The sequence below is a fragment of the Cardiocondyla obscurior genome, linkage group LG13 (genome assembly GCF_019399895.1).
Source record: "Cardiocondyla obscurior isolate alpha-2009 linkage group LG13, Cobs3.1, whole genome shotgun sequence".
Lineage (NCBI taxonomy): Eukaryota > Metazoa > Arthropoda > Insecta > Hymenoptera > Formicidae > Cardiocondyla > Cardiocondyla obscurior.
In genome coordinates, this window is record NC_091876.1 from 4,067,960 (window position 1) to 4,088,270 (window position 20,311).

A 20,311-nucleotide genomic window follows, 5' to 3' on the forward strand; every position below is an offset into this window, starting at 1 on the left:
GACGAAAGCAATAAACAGCGACGATGTAACGAAGTAATTACGCCCGCTGGTCCATCGCGGTTATCAGGTTTACGGCGACGGTACTTCCGAGATCTCCAGCCGCGGAATCTTTCTTCCAATGCGGGAAACTCGTCGCCGGTTTAATTATACGATGACGCCACATTAAGCTGTTTCAATTACAGGCCGAATATATTTGACGGCGCCGTCGGGATTAAGAGCCGTGTTGCTGGTTCTTGGAGATAACAAAAGTGCAGTACCGTTTTTGTAATTTGTAACCACGATCGTTCTCCGTGTTTTATATTCCCTGTTATTTCGCTTTAAATTAATTATCAACTGTCAACAATCAAATAAATGTAATTTTATTGTACGCACTGGATTTAATAGAATTTAGTAGAAAAAAGAAAAAGAAAAAAAAAATCTTTTTCTCTTCGGTGATCTTTTGATCTTTTACTGAAATTATTCGAATATTACGACTCACATATCGAGAGTGCATAAAATATGCATCAGGCACTTGAGAGTTTAAGCTCCGCGGAAACCGACGCGAATTTGTAATGTAGAACGGATGTGAAAACCGACTTGCTCCACGTTTCTCGCACGGCACACGCCGTTGCATCCCGCATCCCGCATCCCGCATTCCGCGCCGTCCATTTGCGGGGATTTTTAAACGTTAACCCGTTTAATCGAATCGAGATAATCGCGCAGTTTAAGTACAATCGGCCGAATTTGCCTATCGCATCTGCGGTCGTTTATTTGCATGAGATGCAAACTCAGCGTCTCCTCTCGCTTGGAAATTCCGCGTGCGATTTTCCGCCCTCGTTTCGCCCAATGACGCGTGGCCCGCGGGCCAACGACATACGCTTCTTTTTCGTACCGCGCCCGAAAGGGACGAGCTATTATTCAGCGCACAATACGTCCGACGAGGCTTTCACTCGTTATCGGTAACGAGCTACCCTCGGCGTCAAGGAAATCGCTGGGCGCGCCTCTTCCTCGATGTCCTTTATCAGAGCCACTTTCCAGAGTTTCTCGAAGTTTGCTCGTGCAATCGGCCGCCAAAGGGCGGAATTAAAGTTAGGGTTTTTGCAACATTTCCCAGCGCGAAAAGTAGTTACTACTTTCAACTGATTTACATTGATTTTTTTTTTTTATTATTTTTTATCGTTACGTAGCACTTTATATATAATGTGTAAATTTGATATTTGCGAATTATTATTGCAATTGTGCGGCAAAAAAAAATGTGGGACATTAAGTATGTCGATACAAATACTTTTACGAGAAGAGCCGAACGGGTTATACATGCTTACACAGATACGTGCGCGTGCGAACGGAAGAAAATGGAAGAGACACACGAGTTTGTAGCAAGCAAGAGCACCGGAAATTCGTATCTATCCTCCGGGGTAACCCGAGAAACCCGAGGACCGTCCTCCACGGTCCACTCCTTCTCTGTCTTTCTCTTTCTCAAGGAAACTCTATCCTCCTCGCGTCTTCTGCCGGTGCATCTTCCACCCCATTCTCTCGAGTTTCTTTTTTATTCGCTTCTCTCCATTAACGTCTTTTCTTTTCGACGCTCGCAAAACTTTCTCATTATCTCAGCGAAAATGCGCGACTCTTTCTCAGACTCAGTATACGATTCAATTAGTTTTTTTTTTTTTTGTTTTGAATAAGGAAGCGATTCCGGGTATTGACTCCAATAGGCGACTCCTATTTGCACAGTATTGTTCGGATATTTTTAATTTCCATTGGATTTCGCGTCCAATCTTATTTTATTTTATTTTTTTTTTATTAACCGCACGCTTCTTTTCAGCTTATTTGTTTTCTTGAATTTAGTGATTTACGAGACAAACTCGATTATTCCAGGTGTTAATTATTTAATTTCTCAATTATAATTTTTTTTTCTCGTCTCTTATTTCGGGTTTAGATCCGGAATTATTTTATTCGCCTTGTATTTCGAATATGACTGAGAGTGACGTGACGCTAATAAGATTGACTAATAGAATACCCTTAATAGAATTGTCGACAATGAAAGCATGGACGGATGCGACGCATCGTAGCAAATCGGACACGACGGACCGTTCCTTTGAAGTTTAATTCCCGGTGTAATTAGAGTCACGCCCGGCCATACAAAGTCGATCGTGCGCGTCGTTACGACGACATTGTTCTCACAGGCTGTAAATTCGTGTCTCGCGGCACCGGGGCTAACGATTATACGATGGGATTCAAGTTATTCGTTGAATTTTCGACGCAGCGTTTTTCCCTGCTCGTCAACGTGACAAAGGGGAGCGAGATATGCGACAACGGGCGAGACGGCATTCTGCTACCGGCTCCCGCGAATTGCATCGCGAAAGTTTTCACGAGAACTTTTGTTTCATTTGGACGCCAGAATTCGGTTATTTCGTTTTTGAGTCTCGGCGCCAAGGATTTTTGTCGCGCGCGACAAAACGCTTTGATATCTTGATTTTGCGCACGTCATTAACGAGCGCGCATTGTTCTCGGACTGATTAATAACTGAAAGAGATTCTTGACGCCTGACCCGCGGTCCCACAGATTTACGAGTTCCCTTCTCCATTTTTCTCCCGAGCGCAAATTATATTAGCTAGTTTCAGCGGATATATTTTTCCGCCTGTAACTGCTTCGTGAAATATTACAGAGTGGAAATGGCTGCGGGCGTAAAGTATACACAATTCACAAGTCTACCGTCCGCAAAGTTCGAGATTATAGATAAATTAAAATGATAATATGAATTGCAAATAAAAATTGTGTGATATACTTATATAATTCAATTTTTTTTTTTCTTTTTTTTTTGTTTCAATTAAATTAAATATAAATATTACAGATTACTATTTTATCGTAACGAAAGATTATCGATATCGATAATTTCGCTTAGATTATATATTTTTAAAATAAGTTTTAAACACGTACACGAAACATTTTAATGATAATTGGTAATTTACTTATGTTTTAATCGTTTCATTGTTATTTCAATCATCTGTATGTGTGCGTATCGTGATTTATCGGCGTATCTGGTGTAATACCGAGGGTTAACTTACCCATCTATCAGTGGCACGTCCTTTAGAATTCTTCGAGCTGCCGCGAGGCGATCTCCTGCGTGGGCCGCGAGCAAGATCCTCGTCAGTAGCTGACCAAGGACCATCACGCCCACCACCATCCTCATCCTCCTCCTCGCTGGACCCGCAACGTGTCTTTACTAATGTCCTCATGCCATCACCGTTAACCCACCGGCTCACCCGCAGCACTTCCTTCAGCCGGGTTGTAGAATGGCCAGGATGTAACAGGATCCTTCGCCTCAAGTTGCGCGTCTAGTTAACTTCTACGAAAGAATTATTTAACGCGACCATATTCTTAGTCGATCGTAATTTTCAAACTTGTCCTTCGGCTTGAAACAGAGATTATTTTTTTTTAATTTCTCGACCTTCTGAAAGCCTTCTCGAATTTGGAGATTATTCTAAGATCTTAACAACGAGTTCTTCTGGATTTAGAGGAGTCCCCGCAATGTTTTTTACCGACAAGATCAGCCGAACGTACGAGATTTTATCGCCGCACACGTGGAAACACTTATCTTCTTCCGCTAGGATAACAGAGTTCAGGGATCAGCGTTCGCTTTCCTCTTCAACTGACTCTTCTTATCTTCGGCGCATTCGTCTTCACACATCCTCGAGCCCACCTCAATTTCTCACATCCAGCGGACTCGAAGGTCCACTTTTTCCACTGTCACGATAGCTACTTCGGGCTCTCCCCCGTCTTCGTCCTCGCCGACCTTTTAGATTAACCTTCCGGTCTCATTGCCATACACTCTGTCCGACGCAGACGCTCCGCGTTTCTTATTCCTCTTTTTCCGGTTTCTTGTCCTCCGAGTGGAATGCTCTCTTTGTCCGACTGCGCGCCACTCGTTTTACCATTTAATATCTCCAAGCCGCAAAGCCAAGCCGTCTTTAATGCGGTCGCCGGTCTTTGAGCGCAGCGGCGCGACGCGTTTCGGCCGATTCATTCAACTCCTGGCGCAGCTCGAAACTCTTTATTTCGTCCACTTTCGAAATTAATCTTGCGCCTTGATAAAACGCGCCGGTTAATGCTGCCGCTCGCTCGAATATTTACACGTTGATTCTTCGCCCGGTCGAACGAGCAATCAATTACTCGGCCGGGGCTTTTCTTCAATCGGTGCTATTCTTAATCGCTTGCAAAATGTACTTCTCGTGCTTTTCTCACTTCCAGCTTGCCCGCTGAAAATTTCTTCGAAGGCAAAGATGACTTTCGAGGCACCGAAAGTCGCCTTGGGGATTTACTCCGATAGTTTGATCAGGGAGACAGGCTTTCAGAGGTTTCCTTCGTCCTCGCGTCGTCGTCTTTCTATCCGCCCTTAAGGATTGAAGGCCCCCTTGCCGAGTAGCGCCCTTATCGACTTCTTCGCCGGCGCTCGAGAGATCTAAAGCCGGTCGGTAATCGAAGACACGTTCGCCCACCTTCCGCGATCCTCGCCGGTGTAAAGTGCCGCTGGTTGAAACCACTTAAGCGAGGTTATCGATGTCGATGGTCTTTAATTTACGTCGACACCGACCCCCGCCGTGCTCGCGCACAACACGCTTTGATCGAGCTATCCGTAACGGGGATATTTAAGAAAATCGAGTTCTAGTTAGCCCAAGCTCTGTTAATTAAGGCGGCATCTCGAATGTCGAATCTTCGCACGTCTTTCCCGTCGTCTTGCGTGGCGTACGCTAAGCTCGCAAGCTCGTGCCACCTGCAGCTGAGAGTTTCACAGGATCGGCATCTCCTCGGGGGTGTTGCGCTAAGTATCCCACAGGCGGTCCGCTCGTTAGGGTCTCGAAGATTAATTAGATCGGCGAGAGGAAGCTGTCGTACTACCCGAGCGCAAAAACCTCTTCTTCTTTATTCTCGCGGTTGAGATCAGTGTTCCGGCATGTTTCCTGATACGCGATCCATCCTCCGATGTTCTTACGACACCGCGTTCCTTTCTATCTCTCTCTTACTTTTTTTTTCTTTTTCGAGACTCAACCCTTTCCCCTCCTCGTCGTTCTTAAATCACCTGCATCGGCGACGGCGTTTCATAACCGCGCGGCGAATGTCACTGTTACACAACGCGGTCCGTAAATCCGTCGCGATTAATTCGGCACTCGATTAAGTTTGGCGATTAATCGCGCACTTGAAATGCGGCGAACGAAACTCACAGCGGGGCCGGCGGCTTTGATGTCACTTGGAAATGGATTGCTCTGCCATTTGGCCCGGATATTTTCTAACTTCCGCTGACCTGTAAGAGGTAGATTTTTCTAACTCGCGGCCCGGCTTGCGAAGAATTATCGCGTGGAGGAATTCTCGGCGAAGATTACTCGAGATCAGCGAATACGTTGAATTGAAATTATTGCGAAGATTTAAAATACATAAGACTGTCGTGTATTATTTTCAAAAAATTGCGAATTTGATTCAACTGCATTAAAAATTTTTTTTATTGTGGCCTCGACGGTGAATAAAAAAAGGGACGTAATTGAAAATTAATATTCACGCTAACGGTTGACTTTTCTAACTACATTCGCAACGCGCCACGTATCGAAATTGATACCGCGTGGTCCCGAACGGAACGAAAATAGAGTTTACGGTCTCCCTCGAACAATAATATGATTATCCCCTTCATTAATGTCTTACTCTCGTCAAAATTAATAGAGACCAGATTGGCTAGCATCGCATCGGATTACGGAAAGGCGATCGAGTCGGTGCACGGCATCGAGGTATAATTGATGACTATAATCCGTTCGTCGCTGTTGGTCCCGCGGGTATTACCGTATCGGAGTTATCGTAACGTCAGACGTCACGGCGATAATTCCCCGTAATTATCTTCAGGCGCGCCTTCTTTTCGATATGTAATCTCATTGTGCCCGTCACATTGGGCACGCGTAATCTTCTTAACGCTGTACTAGGTTGGTAATTCGACAGCTTATAGAAGACCGGACGTGCCGGGCGGGGGCGACGCAACAACGGGGCCGTTAACGTCGATTGCGACTAATGAGTTGGCTTGTTCATAATTATCGGCAGACGCGGCTGCCCGCGATACACGGCATTTATCTACGCGCCGGTGATTAATTATTGCTAACGACGTTAACGACCGCGTCTTTTCAGCAGCCGCATACGTTTGCGTACCATGTGCTCTTTAACGCGGCGATTCATCTGCCTCTCTTTGCCCCGCGAGAGATTTTCGAGCGATAAAATATCGCCACCGCTACGCGTATCGAGGTCCGAGAGGTAACCAACCGTGAAAGTTTACTTAAAATCAGCGTCCAGTATCGCAGCCCTACGCGCGTCGAGTAATTAATTTAGTGACTTTTTTTTTTTTTTTAATATGTAGAAAAAATACGGGAGACAGATAGCGAGAAAGCTCGGAATAATTTTCGATTTCGCGTATACAGCGGATATATTTATCTAGCGTTCGCTATTGTTTGTCGAAACGACGTGTCTATTCGAGCTTATAATGAAAAACTGATGTCGCACAGAGAAACGCAATAAAGTTTCCTGTATCGAATGCAGGTCGCAGCGGCGGTCCAAATTTTTTGTTTTCACCATTCGAATTTTTTTTTTCCTTTTTTGCTCTTTTTTTTTTTAAATTTGTACAACCGGACACGTTCGACGGCGTTAATTGACGCGAGAGAAGCTTTATCAACGCCGTGAGTTTAATATTCGAAGACGCGCACGCGGACACCTATATTTTAGCGCGACGTAGGAAAGTGACAAGTTAATTTAGCGACCGGCGAGATGTGAAGGTATCTCGTAGATAGCAGTAGACTCTCTCACGAAGCGTACTCGCGAATCGACACGGATGCATCTGACAGCCACGTTTCTCCGTAGACATTTCGATCGTTTCTTTCAACAACGTATCGAATCGCCGTGAAGTTACTGGAATTGCTTTTCGACGAAACTTTTTGCGTCCGTAAAGAGAAGTTACTTACTCTCCGCGCGAGATAGGCAGGCTGATTTTTCTGTCAAACGCAAATTCGGTGCGCCGTGAAATCGCGAGCGATTGTCGTTCCCGACGCGCACCTGTTCGGCCTTCTCGGAACTGCTTTTATTCCTCGATTAATCACAATTTTCTTCTGCAACGTTGCGCGCGAGTATTACGGTACTTTTTCTCAAAATCTGTCCTGTGCTAGCTACTGCAGCGAAGGGAGTTCGATTTAAATGAGCGCGTTTCTCGGCGAGATCTTATCGCGGGCGTTTCTCTCACACCCATCCACTCCCGGTAAAAAAATCCGGTCGCCGTTCCACGGGTCGGTTCACGTCTCATAAAAGTCCGCGCGCGGATGCAGGGTGCATCTGTTCCCCTCGTAAAAAGTCACAGAAGTGCCTCCCGATATAAGATCCTCCACGCGACTCTCCTCGCGGCCGCGCGCGCAAAACTTTTTCCCCGAGCTTTTCCGGCAGAAGTTTCGTCCTTACGCGAGAGCGAGATTGCAGGATCCTGTTTACGAGCTTGTGCGGGTGTAACGGGATACCAGGAACGTGTTTCGGCACGATCCGATATGCCCTCAGAAATTCGTACGTGATCCTACTCCGCTCTCTTCTCCGTGTATTGGGGTAGATCGGGCGCAATCACGGCCGATGTGTCGAAGGGGTGGTTCCGTCGGGTTGGGTGCGTCGCGGCGCGGACGACGGCGCGGGTCGTGCCGTTGCTCGCGGTCCGGAGTTGAAGACCCGACTGATGGAAACGCACGTAGGAACTCCGGTACTCGTGAGGGCGCAGGCGCCTCCGCGTCTCTCTGCGATCTTCTCCCGTTACACGGTGGAGGCTGCCCGTCCGTTCCGTCGCGTCGCGTCGCGCTGCGCCCGCGACGCGCGTCTCCGATGTCGCCGGTACCTTTTGAAGCGTCGCTACCTTCTTCGACACCGCGCGTCTCGATCTTAGGCTGAGCACGCGCCACCTTCTTTCTCCGCTATCTTTGCTGAACTCGGCGCGAAGGTGCATACGTGTCCTCCGACAACACATATGTCACAAAGATTGTATACACGGTTTACCGAACCCGGGTAGCTCGGCGCGTGCTCAAACTCGCGCCGCCGTGACAAAGTTTCGCGTCGGATACTTACGGTACTATTATCACCCGAGCGGCGGGGGTGGCTTGACTTACCGTCATTGCTTTTTCTCGCGCAGCAGATCAGCGGATTTCGCACAGGATCCCCACGCGTGCACGGCTTGCCGAAGCAGATAATGCCCGCGCGGATGCCTGAAGTGGCTACTCCGCGTGTTTCAATTTCACCCCGAGAGCGGAGATTTGTATTATCCCTTCGGCGCAGCAGCGCTTTATTTATTCATTGAATTTTTGCGGGGGCGAATTAGTGAATCTTTTCGCGGATTACTTGAGACCGGTTGAAATTAAATTCTTCCGGCCCGTCCGTTCCGAGGAAGCGCGTCAAACTTGTATCGCGCGCGTACAAGTTTTACAGCGCGCGGACTTACTCTCTCGCGTAAAGTAGCGAAAAAAGAAAGTACTGTGTGGTCGCCCTTTACGCCCGGGTTACAGCTGGTCTTCTTTCCTCGGCAAAATTACCGCCACTCCCGAAGATGGGTCTGTAACCTCGCAATTTTATATCGACCCGTCGGTGCCAAACGAGAACTTTTACCCGCGGTCCCGAGCGGCGCGGCGGTACGGGGGTCTAATTAAACGCGGGAGAGCGCAGAGTGCATCCGTAACTTACGGCACGTTTTTATTCCGCCTCGTTCCCTCCGTGGGCGCGCGAGTGTATTTGTCGGCTATGCGAATTCATTCTAAGTTTCCCGTCGGACAGCACGCTGGGAATTATTGCCTGGGAAGTTCTCCGCGAGGAAAGTTGTCAGGTCCTTGCGTCATTGTTATGTATCATGCGGCAACTTTATATCGTATCTTACTTCGACTTCCGGCGCATCGCGATATATTGTCTCGCCAATGGTCGTGCGCTAGCTACTTCCCCGCGGGACGCGCAGCAGTTTTATCTTTTATTTCGCCGGGATGCGCGTCTTTCTTCGCGCGAAGAGAATATCTCCTTTGACATTTCGCATTCGCGTCCTGCTTCGTCTCAGCGTGTCGCCTCCTCGAATCGATCGGCGAAACGAGGGCCGCCAAGTTCTTTTTCAGCTCAGAATCCGCCGGCTTTCCGTCTCGCGTCCCGCAAAACATCGCCGCGGTTACAAGATTTCGATACTCCTCTTTGTCTTTTCTTACGCATGCTCGCGTCGTATTTCGTGCCACGATATCTACGGTAGCGGCAGAATGATCGGCCTTGAGAATAAAACTACGGCGAAAAAGAACAGAGCGACGGCGCCGGGAAAGTAGGAGGATTTTGCATTAATGTCTCCGTGGAGGAACAGCGCGGACTACAATTTCGTAAATTACTTTACACTGCTGCGCGAGCTTTTGTAGTATAGATAATAACGGTGCAAGGGGAATTTTTGCATTGCAGGAGGGAAGGAAAATATGCCGAGAAATAATTTCGCATATTTGTCTCTCTTTTTTCCTAGAAGGGACCGGACAGAATTATTGTTATATTTAAATGGCTTCATGGAGATGCGGGAGAATGGAACACTGCTAAGTACTTTCTCGCGGATAACGCGGTTAACGAAATAACTTAATTTTTTATTAATTTCCGCGGAACGGCGAGAAGGAGTCGCTCGTTCGTCGACTTGCGCCGCACGAATCTTGGAAGTCGAAGAACTTTTCTTTTCGGGATCGTAATCAAGATTATGCGGGTGACCAGCGAGAAATCCGTAAAACGAACCAAAGTGTTTGCGGAGGACAAATCTAATTTCGCGTGTATCACGATGATAAACGGATCCCACCTGAGAGAAGGGAGGACGGCTCGTCGGGACTTTATTCGACCCGAGTCATCCCGCCACTTCTATCGAGTTATCCTTTCGTTAGCTCGGCCTAATCTCCCTCTTCGACTGTTTCTCACCGTACTCTCGATCTCTGCTTCCTACCAACTCGTTTTCATAATCGTGATTCTCGCTTCAAGCTTCTCCGGCCTCTCCTGTCTCTCTTTCTCTGATCCTGAGTCTCTCTCTCTCTCTCTCTTTCTCTCTCTATGTCTCTCCCGCCGGTATATTCGTTCGTCTCATTGGCTCAATGCAAATTTCGAAAAGCCTTCGGCTCTGACCATAAATCAGGTTAACGTTATTCGGGTTTACCCGTCGGCTAACCGGAGTCGTGTGCGTTCTACGTGTACGTCACAGGCGCCGTCATCACGATCTCACGCTGGCCTCTTTTCCATCCAGGTCCATCGCGATTGCGGTCACCGCAATTATGATAACGATAATCGGATGAAACAGCCGCCTACGGCAGTTTAACGTTCCGACGTTGCGGTTGATATTGTTACTCGTCTCTCTTTTCGATTGTCAATTTGAAAAAGTGGAAAAAGAAATGCCTAAAGCGAATATGCATTTGCAGAATGTGCTTACTCACCTGAGGCATTAAAAAATTCACCCCCTTCATATTTTAAAATAATATCTTTTCTGCATTGCTATTTAATTTTTTAATTTTTTTTTTTTTTAATTGCATTAAATAAATGTTATCGATAAGCATTTCTTGCGAAAATTTGCCTTCTGTAATTTAATTCAATTTAGCGTCAGACGGTGAACGCGATGCTCGGTACGCAAAGTCAAAACCGATCGCGATCCGAAATAACTGAGCGGCGACACTCGATTATTGGGAAGAAATAGCGTGAGAAATATAGATAAAGAAGCGCTGGGATATAATACAACCGGCAAGAAATTCCGCCTGGTACGAGGTATCTCTAGCCGGCTTTCGATCGGCGCGACGCGGTGTTTCGTGTGAGGCTATACATGGCGGTGGGCGTTATCGGATCGAATTCAATTTAGGCGTAGAATAAAAGCGACGACGAATGTACGAATATTGGGTCATGGTAAGCGAGAGGCTCGCATGCAAAGGGACACGAGTGATAAATTCTGATTGGCGTTTGACTTCCTTCATCAAAGAGCCCTTTTAAATTGTCCACGTTTAATTGTTATTTATTTTATTTTTATCTTTTTTTCTTTTTTAAAACGAAACCGATTACAATTTTATTTGGTGGCCCTAATAAAATACAAGAGAATAATTGGAATATTGAACGTTTATAAGTAACGGATATTAATTGAGACGCTTGGCGCTCGTGCCCGTGAACGCGGAAAAATGAACCGGCTTTCCGGCAAAGCTTCTTACATCAAAATCTATGAGTAGAATAATGGTATAAGCTGTCTTCTTTCTCCCCCTCGATAAATCTTCGTCTTTGAGGAAGAAATAAAGACTTTTTAAAAAGCACATCGTATTGTTTGAACATATCAATTTAATCAATTCGATTAAACGTTTAAAAAATTATACGAGATTTATTCATGCCTCGCATGGAATATATTTGCCTTCGTAATTTCGGTATTATGTCCGAGCTGTCTTCACGCAATTATCGCAATAAAAAACAGAGTGCTTTTTAATACACGATCGAGATGTAAGGTACCGTTATAAGCTGCCGTCCATTATGCTGCAATAACTGCTCGCGATAGCAGGCGACACTCGATTATTGGGAGAAATAGCGTGAGAAATATGAATAAAGCCGGGCATATATTGCACCACGTGTATGGTATTGTGCAGCGATTCGCATGGTACTACCGGCGTATCTTCGAGTATTCGATTGTAATTAGAATTTATTGCGATAGACCGGGAGGCACCAATACACAAAAGACGCTTAGCATCGATCCGCCAGTTGGGGCACGAAATCGGTGCAATTTATCGTTTAAAAAGCGTAAACGTATTAGCGAATTTATTCGATTCGACGGTGAATTTTCTGTCACTTTGATCACGCTCCCGACAGACCGTAACACATTGTGTAACAACGAAATCTACTTTTTTTTTTTAAATTATTTTTTTTTTTTTTTACGTCGATCAACGATATTGAAAATTATTCAATTTTCGCGTGAAACCCCGATATTTTTGCGCACGCACGCGGCAATGGAAAAAGAACCGCCGCCGCCGTCGCGAAAATACACGGCGATGAATCGGATCTCGACGCGAATATTTTCACGGCTCATCATATACGATCGAGCTATCTCGTCAAATTGCGTCCACGCCCAAAGTGGCGATCTCAGCGTAATAACGACATCGGCCGGGCGTTACGCGATACCTACCATTAGCCTCATCGACCGAATATCGATTGACCCGTGTTGTGCGCCCGTTGGAAGAGAGTGCTCGATGAATTCCGGGAGGGAGCGGCAAAACGGCTGTAGCCGGCGTTATAAGGCGCCGACGATTTTTCATGTCGCTTCGGGCCTGAATTATTCATCGGTCGTGATAGGCATAAAAGTCGCGAGTCTCAGATGAAAATGTTTCGTGTGAATGTAATGCGGTTGCCGAATCGCGTATTTAGGGCGCGAGGGAGGAGGAGGGACCCCGATCCCATCGCGTCTCGCGTCGTTGATCTCGAGCGTGTAGGAAGAAGATACTTTTCAGGGGATGTTCGTGACGATGCGGCGGCACGATAACTGACGGCGTCGATGTTGCGCGGTAATGAAACGATTCGCGGCATTCTTTCTCATTTTGGCCTTTTAACGAGACAAGAATAAAGATTGATATTCCTCCGGAGCCGTGATCGAAAGAAGTAACTTGTTAAAAGCGTTAGATCGCACCTGCGAGATTACACTCGCAGTGAATTGAAATCCGAAATCGTATGTAAAGGGTTCACTGTCGCGCGGTTGATTTATGGGAAAAGAAGGTTTCTTGTAAAAAAAATTCTTTTACACATTTCAACGCGTTATAAAAAATTTTATTTGTCGAATATTAATTACATCGATACCGAATCTCAAAACTTTTTCCTTGGCAGCTTACGCTTACTATCGCTTGGTATTTTTGATTGTATTTTTTATTCTTTTAAATTGGATTATTGCACCAATTTGCCTTCGTTCTGCGGCGATTCTGTTGTATGATTTTATCGTCGGAGTGCCTGCTGGAAAAGTCGTTTGCTCGGGCGCGATTCATCTATTCTGCAGAAACCGCCGCGTGACGGAAGGCAAAAGGGCGCGGCGGCGTTTATTTCCTCGCACACCTCCGTTCAAACGGGGCAGACCATTGCAGGTGGCAGATTACGTCGCTGCCGAGTCGACGTGTCGCACCTATGAGAAATTACCCAGTGGCATGCGGTGCGGTTCTCAAGCACCTGTCTAACGACGCATTTCCATATACGCGCGTGGTCTAGCCCTACACACGCGGCACCCCTTGTGTATAACTCCGTGTTCGTGTACACAAGTCGATGCCTGCCCCGCAACGTGCTCGTGACAGCTCCGCGGAGCCCAAAACAAGATCCTTCTTGAGTCTAGCGGCTTAAGTGCCGCCGCTGCGCGCTTGTGAATGCACCTTTACCTGCTCCGGGTAGCTCGGTAGTAGATGGAGATTGAGGGCAAAGGAGAGCCGAGACGAGAATGGAACCGTCTGCGATTCGGGGGTCTACTGCGATCGATTATCGATAAATGCCTCGCGGAATGCTGCCGATGGTCTGATTGTTAGACGCGGCTCTTCAGCGCCGATTAACGGCCCGGCGCTGTCGTAACCATCTTCAGCGCCAAGATAGATGCATCTTGGAAATCGTAATAAACGGCGCCGCGAGCTTTCCCCTTGGTATTTATCGCGTAATCTGGTTAGTAAAAGCGCAAGCCTCGTTACGTTTATTGCTGCGAATGATTCTCTTTTATTAATTCAAGTGGCCCTACATTTTCGAGCGATTCACTTAGAGTGATAATTTGCGTCGCGTTGAACGCTAAATATGCAAATGACGGTAAATAACGCGTTATCAAGATAAAAAATTTAATTCGCGCTTGTCACCTCGTGCATTTTATCTTTTCACTGATACATATTACGAATCTTATTGCGATTCGTCAGATTAAATTGCAAGTCTAGCTGATAACTCATGGGATTTACATTAGGCAACGTTACATTGTAATTTATGGGCTTAACACGATCAATTATCGATTATCGGTCGCGGGTCCGCTCCCGATCGTTATACGGATTCCCTTCAGCTTTGGGAAGTGTTAGCTAGCCGGAGGGTGCCGACATTTCACATGGCAGCCGACTGGATTCTTTCCAGTCACTTAACACGACGGGGAAGAAAAATAGACCGGCGCGACGATTTATAGATTTTCTTTGCGCCGCGAAAAATTTCACTTCTGCCGTTGCGCCACAAACACCAATCTCTACTTATCGCGGATCAAATTTTCCGTTTGATCATTTGAAAATAATGAAATTGAGAAGCTGCATGTAAAAGAGAAAACGATTCAAGGTAGATTTCAGTACGCTCAGAAGGAAAAAATTAAAATATTTTTCTTCCGTAAAATGAGATTAAGTTTCCAACGAAAAGAAACATAAATGCCTGTAATTAATAAAACGTGTTTGGCTCAAGGGTATCGGTGCAAGTTTTCTACAAAGTTTGTTACTACGCGTAGAGACGTATATGCAAATGTCTTCTGGCGAAAACACTCTGTTATTTGGTACAATGATTCGTACGCTCGACAACAGGAATCTTCCTTTTTTTTTTTTTTTTTTTTTTTTTTCTGGGCGATACGAATTCGTTAATGGCCGAAAGGAAATGCTCGTTCTTTACTTTCGCGAAGTTGCTCTTCACCTTTCCTGTTGTTCCAACTTTGACCCAGATAGTCAACGACGCCGTTGGCGAACAAGTTCTATGAGCAAGCAGAAATTGTTCTTAATTGTTAAATGCTGTTTCCCTCGACCTTTTGCATTCTTCTCGTTATCATCTTCGAACTGCGCCGCGCAGATAAGGCCGCGCGCTCGAAATTCGAGAAACGGCCTGGAAAGAAAAATTCACGTAACGGGATAACGTCCATTAAACTGAAACAATTCTCGTCGGCGGATTAATGTAGCTGTGGAAAAAAATACGCGCGCGCGCGGTCGTCGGTGTAAAAATTTCTCTATCGAGAACGCAATTTAATAAGAATCCGCGAAGATAAAGATGAAGATAAAGATAATCTCACATTGAAACCCCTTTAATCAAATCGTCTCAGACGCGATATCAGCCTCTGCGCCATAACTGCATAATGATATGGTGGTATCACCGTGCAAGACGATAGATCCATTTGTCAGATTCGACGCGTCGTGAGTTATGATCGGTCCCTTTCTCCCGTTTTGCCCGCAGCGCCCAGCAATTGATCCAGTTCTCATATTCGCGGGAATCCGCCGGGCCTCTACCGATTCTTCTCGCGGCGGTTTTATCTCGCGCATCTCCACCTCGCCACGTGAAGGAAACGAGAGCGAAGGATAAGAAATGGCGTTTCGCGCCAGGCCAAGCGCGCGCCGGCCAATGCATGCTGATAAACCCTTCGGACGAATTTAAATCCTACGGTTCCCTCCCTCGCTGCCGTCCGATCCGTGCTTCTCGATCCTTGGATCTTTCGCGTTGCAACAATTCCTTTGGCCGCCGCGCTGCGGCTTAAATGTATCACGCCGAACGATTTATTAACCCATTTCACGGGCAGACATTGCGAACTTGGAGGATTTCGTCGAGATAGATACCGATAACTTTCCACGTTGGAACGAGCCCCTGCCGACGTCTTCGTGCTCCGGCGGAGCTTTCGTGATTGCGATGCCGGCCATTTTCCCAGCGAGAATATTTGCGATCTGATGGATCGTCCGCGGTACCTCGACATTAGAGTAGCTCGGGCATAAATAACGTACCTGACATTTTATTGCGAGATCGCAGACAAATTTCTGAGAGTCGGATAAATTCCGCGGAAAATTTTTATTTAAACGTCTGCATTAAGAATAGATTTTTGTCTCGCCTCGTGAATTGATGGCAGTTTTCTTTTTTTTTCTTTATCACGAAACTCATTCAGCGTCATAAAACTGACGGTAATGCTAATACCCATTGCTCTTGTTGATTACCGGCCTCATTAGCAACGTTTGCGTCAATGAATAAAATACTTTGCTTCGTTAAAATAAAAGCGTATTAAAATAGCAGTTGAAAGTACTTCCGAGTAAGCAGCCCGACATAATTAATGTTACTGAAACATAAAGTCCATCCTCATTAGCAATTATTATTGAAACTTGTGAATACGCGAACACAGTTTTATATTCCCATTAAAAATATTTCTTTTCTAATTTTTTTTCAAGACACATCATTTCCGTTGCGTTAATAATGTGAAAAGTTTTTGAGTCAGCAAATCGTTTCTGAAAAATATTAAAATCTTAGTTGTAAAAGTAAATTGGCCTCGGTAATTTATATTAATGGTAATAAATTAAATTGAAAAAGTTTATTTAACGGTTACATGCAATATTTTTTTTTTTTAAGAAGCGAAATAGAAAAACATGGGAGACCCCGGCAGGACTTTGCGATTTCCGCAGATTGCTTAGTGGAAGTAATTTTCAGCTCGCGTGCAGGTGTAAATCGAGCACGATCTCGGTGCTGTAAACTAACCACGGAGTTTCGTATAATTTTATTACTACTTACGCGTGTATTAGTAAACCGTAGTTGCATTATATTAACAGGTTTATCGTGAACAGGAGGGGGAAGGGGCTAGTCTCGCTGTCTTAGAAAATTAACGTTTACAATCGACTTACGGGTATCAAACAGGCTGACCGGTGCGCGTTTCGCATTTTTTAAAGGGCGCTCTTAGTTTCGATTATCGCATCGGGAATAAACAATAGCACTTACTCTTCTATTATCTAGGTACATACTTTATACAGACGCGCTTGCACTCTTCCTTGATTGGATGGTCATTGTCGTTAGTTTCCTTATCTCGTAGCCGGCGCGACTGCGGAACAATCGCATCGGCAACGATGTGACCAACGTTCTAACTCGCGAAAACACGTAGTCTTCCGCTTTCCTATCGCATTGTTGCATTCAGCTCCTTCGTTGTTTTCCTTGCGCGACGACGGGATAATTCGCTAATGGAGGGACAACTCGCAATTACTCTGGCGTTGTCTTATCGCCTTTTGCAGCGACACTTTCTTGGAGTATCTATTGTTACACGTCCCCCGCCGTCCCGGCAACATATTTTGCGCGCCACTCGAAAACAACTTTATATCGGGAACCGTCGCCGCTTAATTGTATTAATTAATTAACTGCCTGGAACTACCGGTGAAACCGACTTACAGGCACATTACGGTAACAAGTTTGCGGTTGTGGAAAGACGGAAGTTGCTCTAGGTCAAAGTTGAACACGATGGGAACGTCGAGGCAAGCCATTCAATCCGCAAACAGGATTTATCTTCGCCCGCTCACTCGTCTCGCGTATCCTCATTTTGCCTCTCGCGCCTGTCTTTGTCTTTCTCTCGATTCCTACCTTCAACAAAGAGACCATTTCCGGATGAACGAACATTTCAAAATGTTCCGGTGACCTCTCGCTCGAAACTTTAAATTAATTTCTTAGCAATTGACTGCGCTGTATTTATAAACGGGACGTAGAGATTTGTTACAGCGTAACAGATATTCCCCGCTGATTCTTTACGTTTACAGTATTAAAAAATACGACGATACTGTAACATACAAAGTTTAAATTATCGAACCGCGTAACTTATCGTCATTTTTGCGCCTTCAGTCATGAAACTGGAATCAAAGGTGTGACACTTTGATTCGCAGAATGACGAGAGAAGATGGGACTGATAATTCGATTCGCAAACACAATATATTTTCTTTTGTTCTTTTACCGTGTCGGTCTGCTCCGCTTCTCTCGACCTCGAATCCTTTTGCTCTTTGATCCACTTATCACGTTAAAAGACGATTTATTGATGGACAGAACATCTGCGAGACGATTGTTACTTTATCCTTTTCAAGATGTAATATTGTTCTTTCTCTTTCACGTGTTTACTTTTAAAGATATATTTTTTATTTCGGTTTATTTTATATGTAATATTAAATATTAATTTTAAATTAATTAATTAATTTTTTTTTTTTTTTTAAGAATTTATTGTGCGAGAATTTATCTATCGGGGACAGACGTATCTGTCCTTTTAATCTTGAAGCACGGTAACACCTTCATAGCGAAGAGCCCTGTGAACGATATAGAAGCGTCAATTCAATCCACAAACGGGATTTATCGTCCCATCTCCTTTCTGCTTCTCATCCCTGCCCATAGATCTTTCGTCTGCCTCGATTTTCTTATCGCACGAAAAGATTCTCCGACGGGGAGATGCTCGTCGAAGATTTCTAAAGTGTTTTTTTTTTTTTTTTTTTTTTTTTCTTCTTTCGAATTCACCGGAAATGACGCTTATCCAGAGTTACTATTGTTCGATCTGTGTCGCTCCGCGATTTCACTGCATTCTCGATAAGATGCGATCAATATAGTAAATTGGAAGTCAAGTTTATAACATCCAACTTTGACAAGTTGACGCCGAACGAGTAATACAATGTCGTGGAAGATCCCAGGCCGGTATTAATGGATTACGCGTGCTCGCGCCTAAAGCTAAATCGATTCTCTCTGAATAATCGATCCATTATCTTGCACACGAGATAGGCGCACCGCTTCCGGCGTATCGAAGAGATCCGTCCCAATGTACACACGTCTTAGCCGTCGCATCTAAGAAATTGCTTTCGCGAATCGCAGCTCGCCGAGAGAAATTAGTGCCGTCTGTAAATTATTCTTAAGCTCGGAGAAGTAACGGCCCCGAGGAATTACATTAGAAGTTAACTTTCGTATCGTTTTTTTAAATAGAATTTATATATTTTCGTGGAGTTTTCCGCCGAACTTTCCCCGATATTATCCCGAGACAATTAACATGCTCGTATTTTAATCTAGATCTCCTCCCCGTTGTTTGTTTATACCCTCGCGGATGAAATTTCTTGCAGCAGCATAAAAATACGCTCTTTGCCATAAACCTTAAATATTGTCTCTCTTCCGTGGAAAAACGAGCCATCGTTTACCTCGGCTTTATACCAAGAGGCTAGGGCGTTGGAAAAATGAAAGGATCGTAAAGTGGTGAAAACTTTATATTTCAAAGGTGTCAACAACGCTCGAGTAATGTCTGACTAACGAGAAACAACGCTTAACGGGATACCTGCGAGCCTGCTCCACGATCGAGCCGTAATCATTTTCTCGAACGACGCTATCGCCGAGAAAATACAAAGCGGGTAATGCAGAGCGGTATTCAGTCGGATAGTTTTCTACGGCAGGGTTAAGGAAATACGGAGTTTTAATGTAAAACGTGACTTTACGTCGATTATATGCCGCGTTTAGTTTAAAAGCAGTGCAAATTGCATTTCTTAAAATATCGTATTTTTAGTAAAGCGCTAATGCAAACCTAATGCGACGTATCTGTTTAGCTTGATAATAAATGAGTGCCATATTTCGTCGTACAATAAATTAAAAAGAAATGGAGCACTTAAAAATTATAAATTTAATACATCATTAAATATTTGCAATTATATTAATTTCTTTACATCGAATTCTTCATTAATTCTGGTTCAACGTTGCATAAATAATGTATTTTATGTAAAAAAAAAAATTGCGTTTTTATATGGAACGTAGTAAAAAATTTAAAACTTTAAAGTACACGAAATCTTTTATTTTACGCCACTAAATATTTATTAAAATTTTAGTTAACGTGTTTATAAACAATTTATTTAACTTATTCTGCTTCTAAGTAACCCTGTCGCGTTATAATTCGTGCATTAAACTTGCACGATATCCGTTTGCTCCACGGACTCTGTCACTTCTGGTGCTTTCGTAATTTTTAAGACGTCTTCCAAGGGCGGCGTTACCGAAATTGCTGCGCTTTCTTCCGAGAGTATGAATTCTTCGGGCGGAGAGTCGAAGTTATGGCCAAAATTTTTGTAATGCCCGTGGCCGTGATTTTCAAACACATGATGATGATGATCGTCGTGATGCTTAATGTGATGGTGGTCATGTCCATGCTTGTGGTGGTGGTCTTCGTGATGCTTATGGCCTTCATGATGTTTGTGGCCGTGCTTATGGTCATGTCCCTCGTGATGTTTATGGTCCTCATGGTGTTGATGATGCTCGTGATGGTCGTGATGATGCTTATGGTCGTGGCCATGCTTGTGGTCTTCTTTATGGTGGTGGCCATGCTTATGAGACTCATGGTGATGATGCTTATGGTCTTCGTGGTGAGCGTGATGATGATCCTCGTGATGTCCGTGGTGATGGTCCTCCTTGTGGCCGTGCTTATGTTCATGGCCGTGTTTATGATGGTGGTCTTCATGATGGTGATGCTTATGATGTTCGTGATGTCCATGGTGGTGCTCTTCGTGGTGGCCGTGCTTATGGTCATGTCCGTGCTTGTGGTGGTGGTCCTCGTGATGATGATGCTTGTGATCTTCGT

The 20,311-nt window shown here is 44.9% G+C and overlaps 1 protein-coding gene and 1 long non-coding RNA gene across 2 annotated transcripts in view; one reads left to right on the forward strand and one right to left on the reverse strand.

Annotated features, from left to right (window-relative positions):
• Positions 1 to 7,709, reverse strand: part of LOC139107792 (dipeptidase 1) — a 73,150-nt gene extending 65,441 nt beyond the window's left edge. Inside the window, exons 1-2 of the mRNA XM_070665638.1 lie at positions 7,453 to 7,709; positions 3,045 to 5,278 (exon numbers count right to left, since the gene is read on the reverse strand). Coding sequence (XP_070521739.1) covers positions 3,045 to 3,169 — 125 coding nt within the window. The 5' untranslated portion in view covers positions 3,170 to 5,278; positions 7,453 to 7,709. The remainder of the gene's footprint in view (positions 1 to 3,044; positions 5,279 to 7,452) is intronic.
• The window catches only part of LOC139107807 (uncharacterized), a 199,270-nt gene that overhangs the window by 50,677 nt on the left and 128,282 nt on the right, over positions 1 to 20,311 (forward strand). The window lies entirely within an intron of this gene.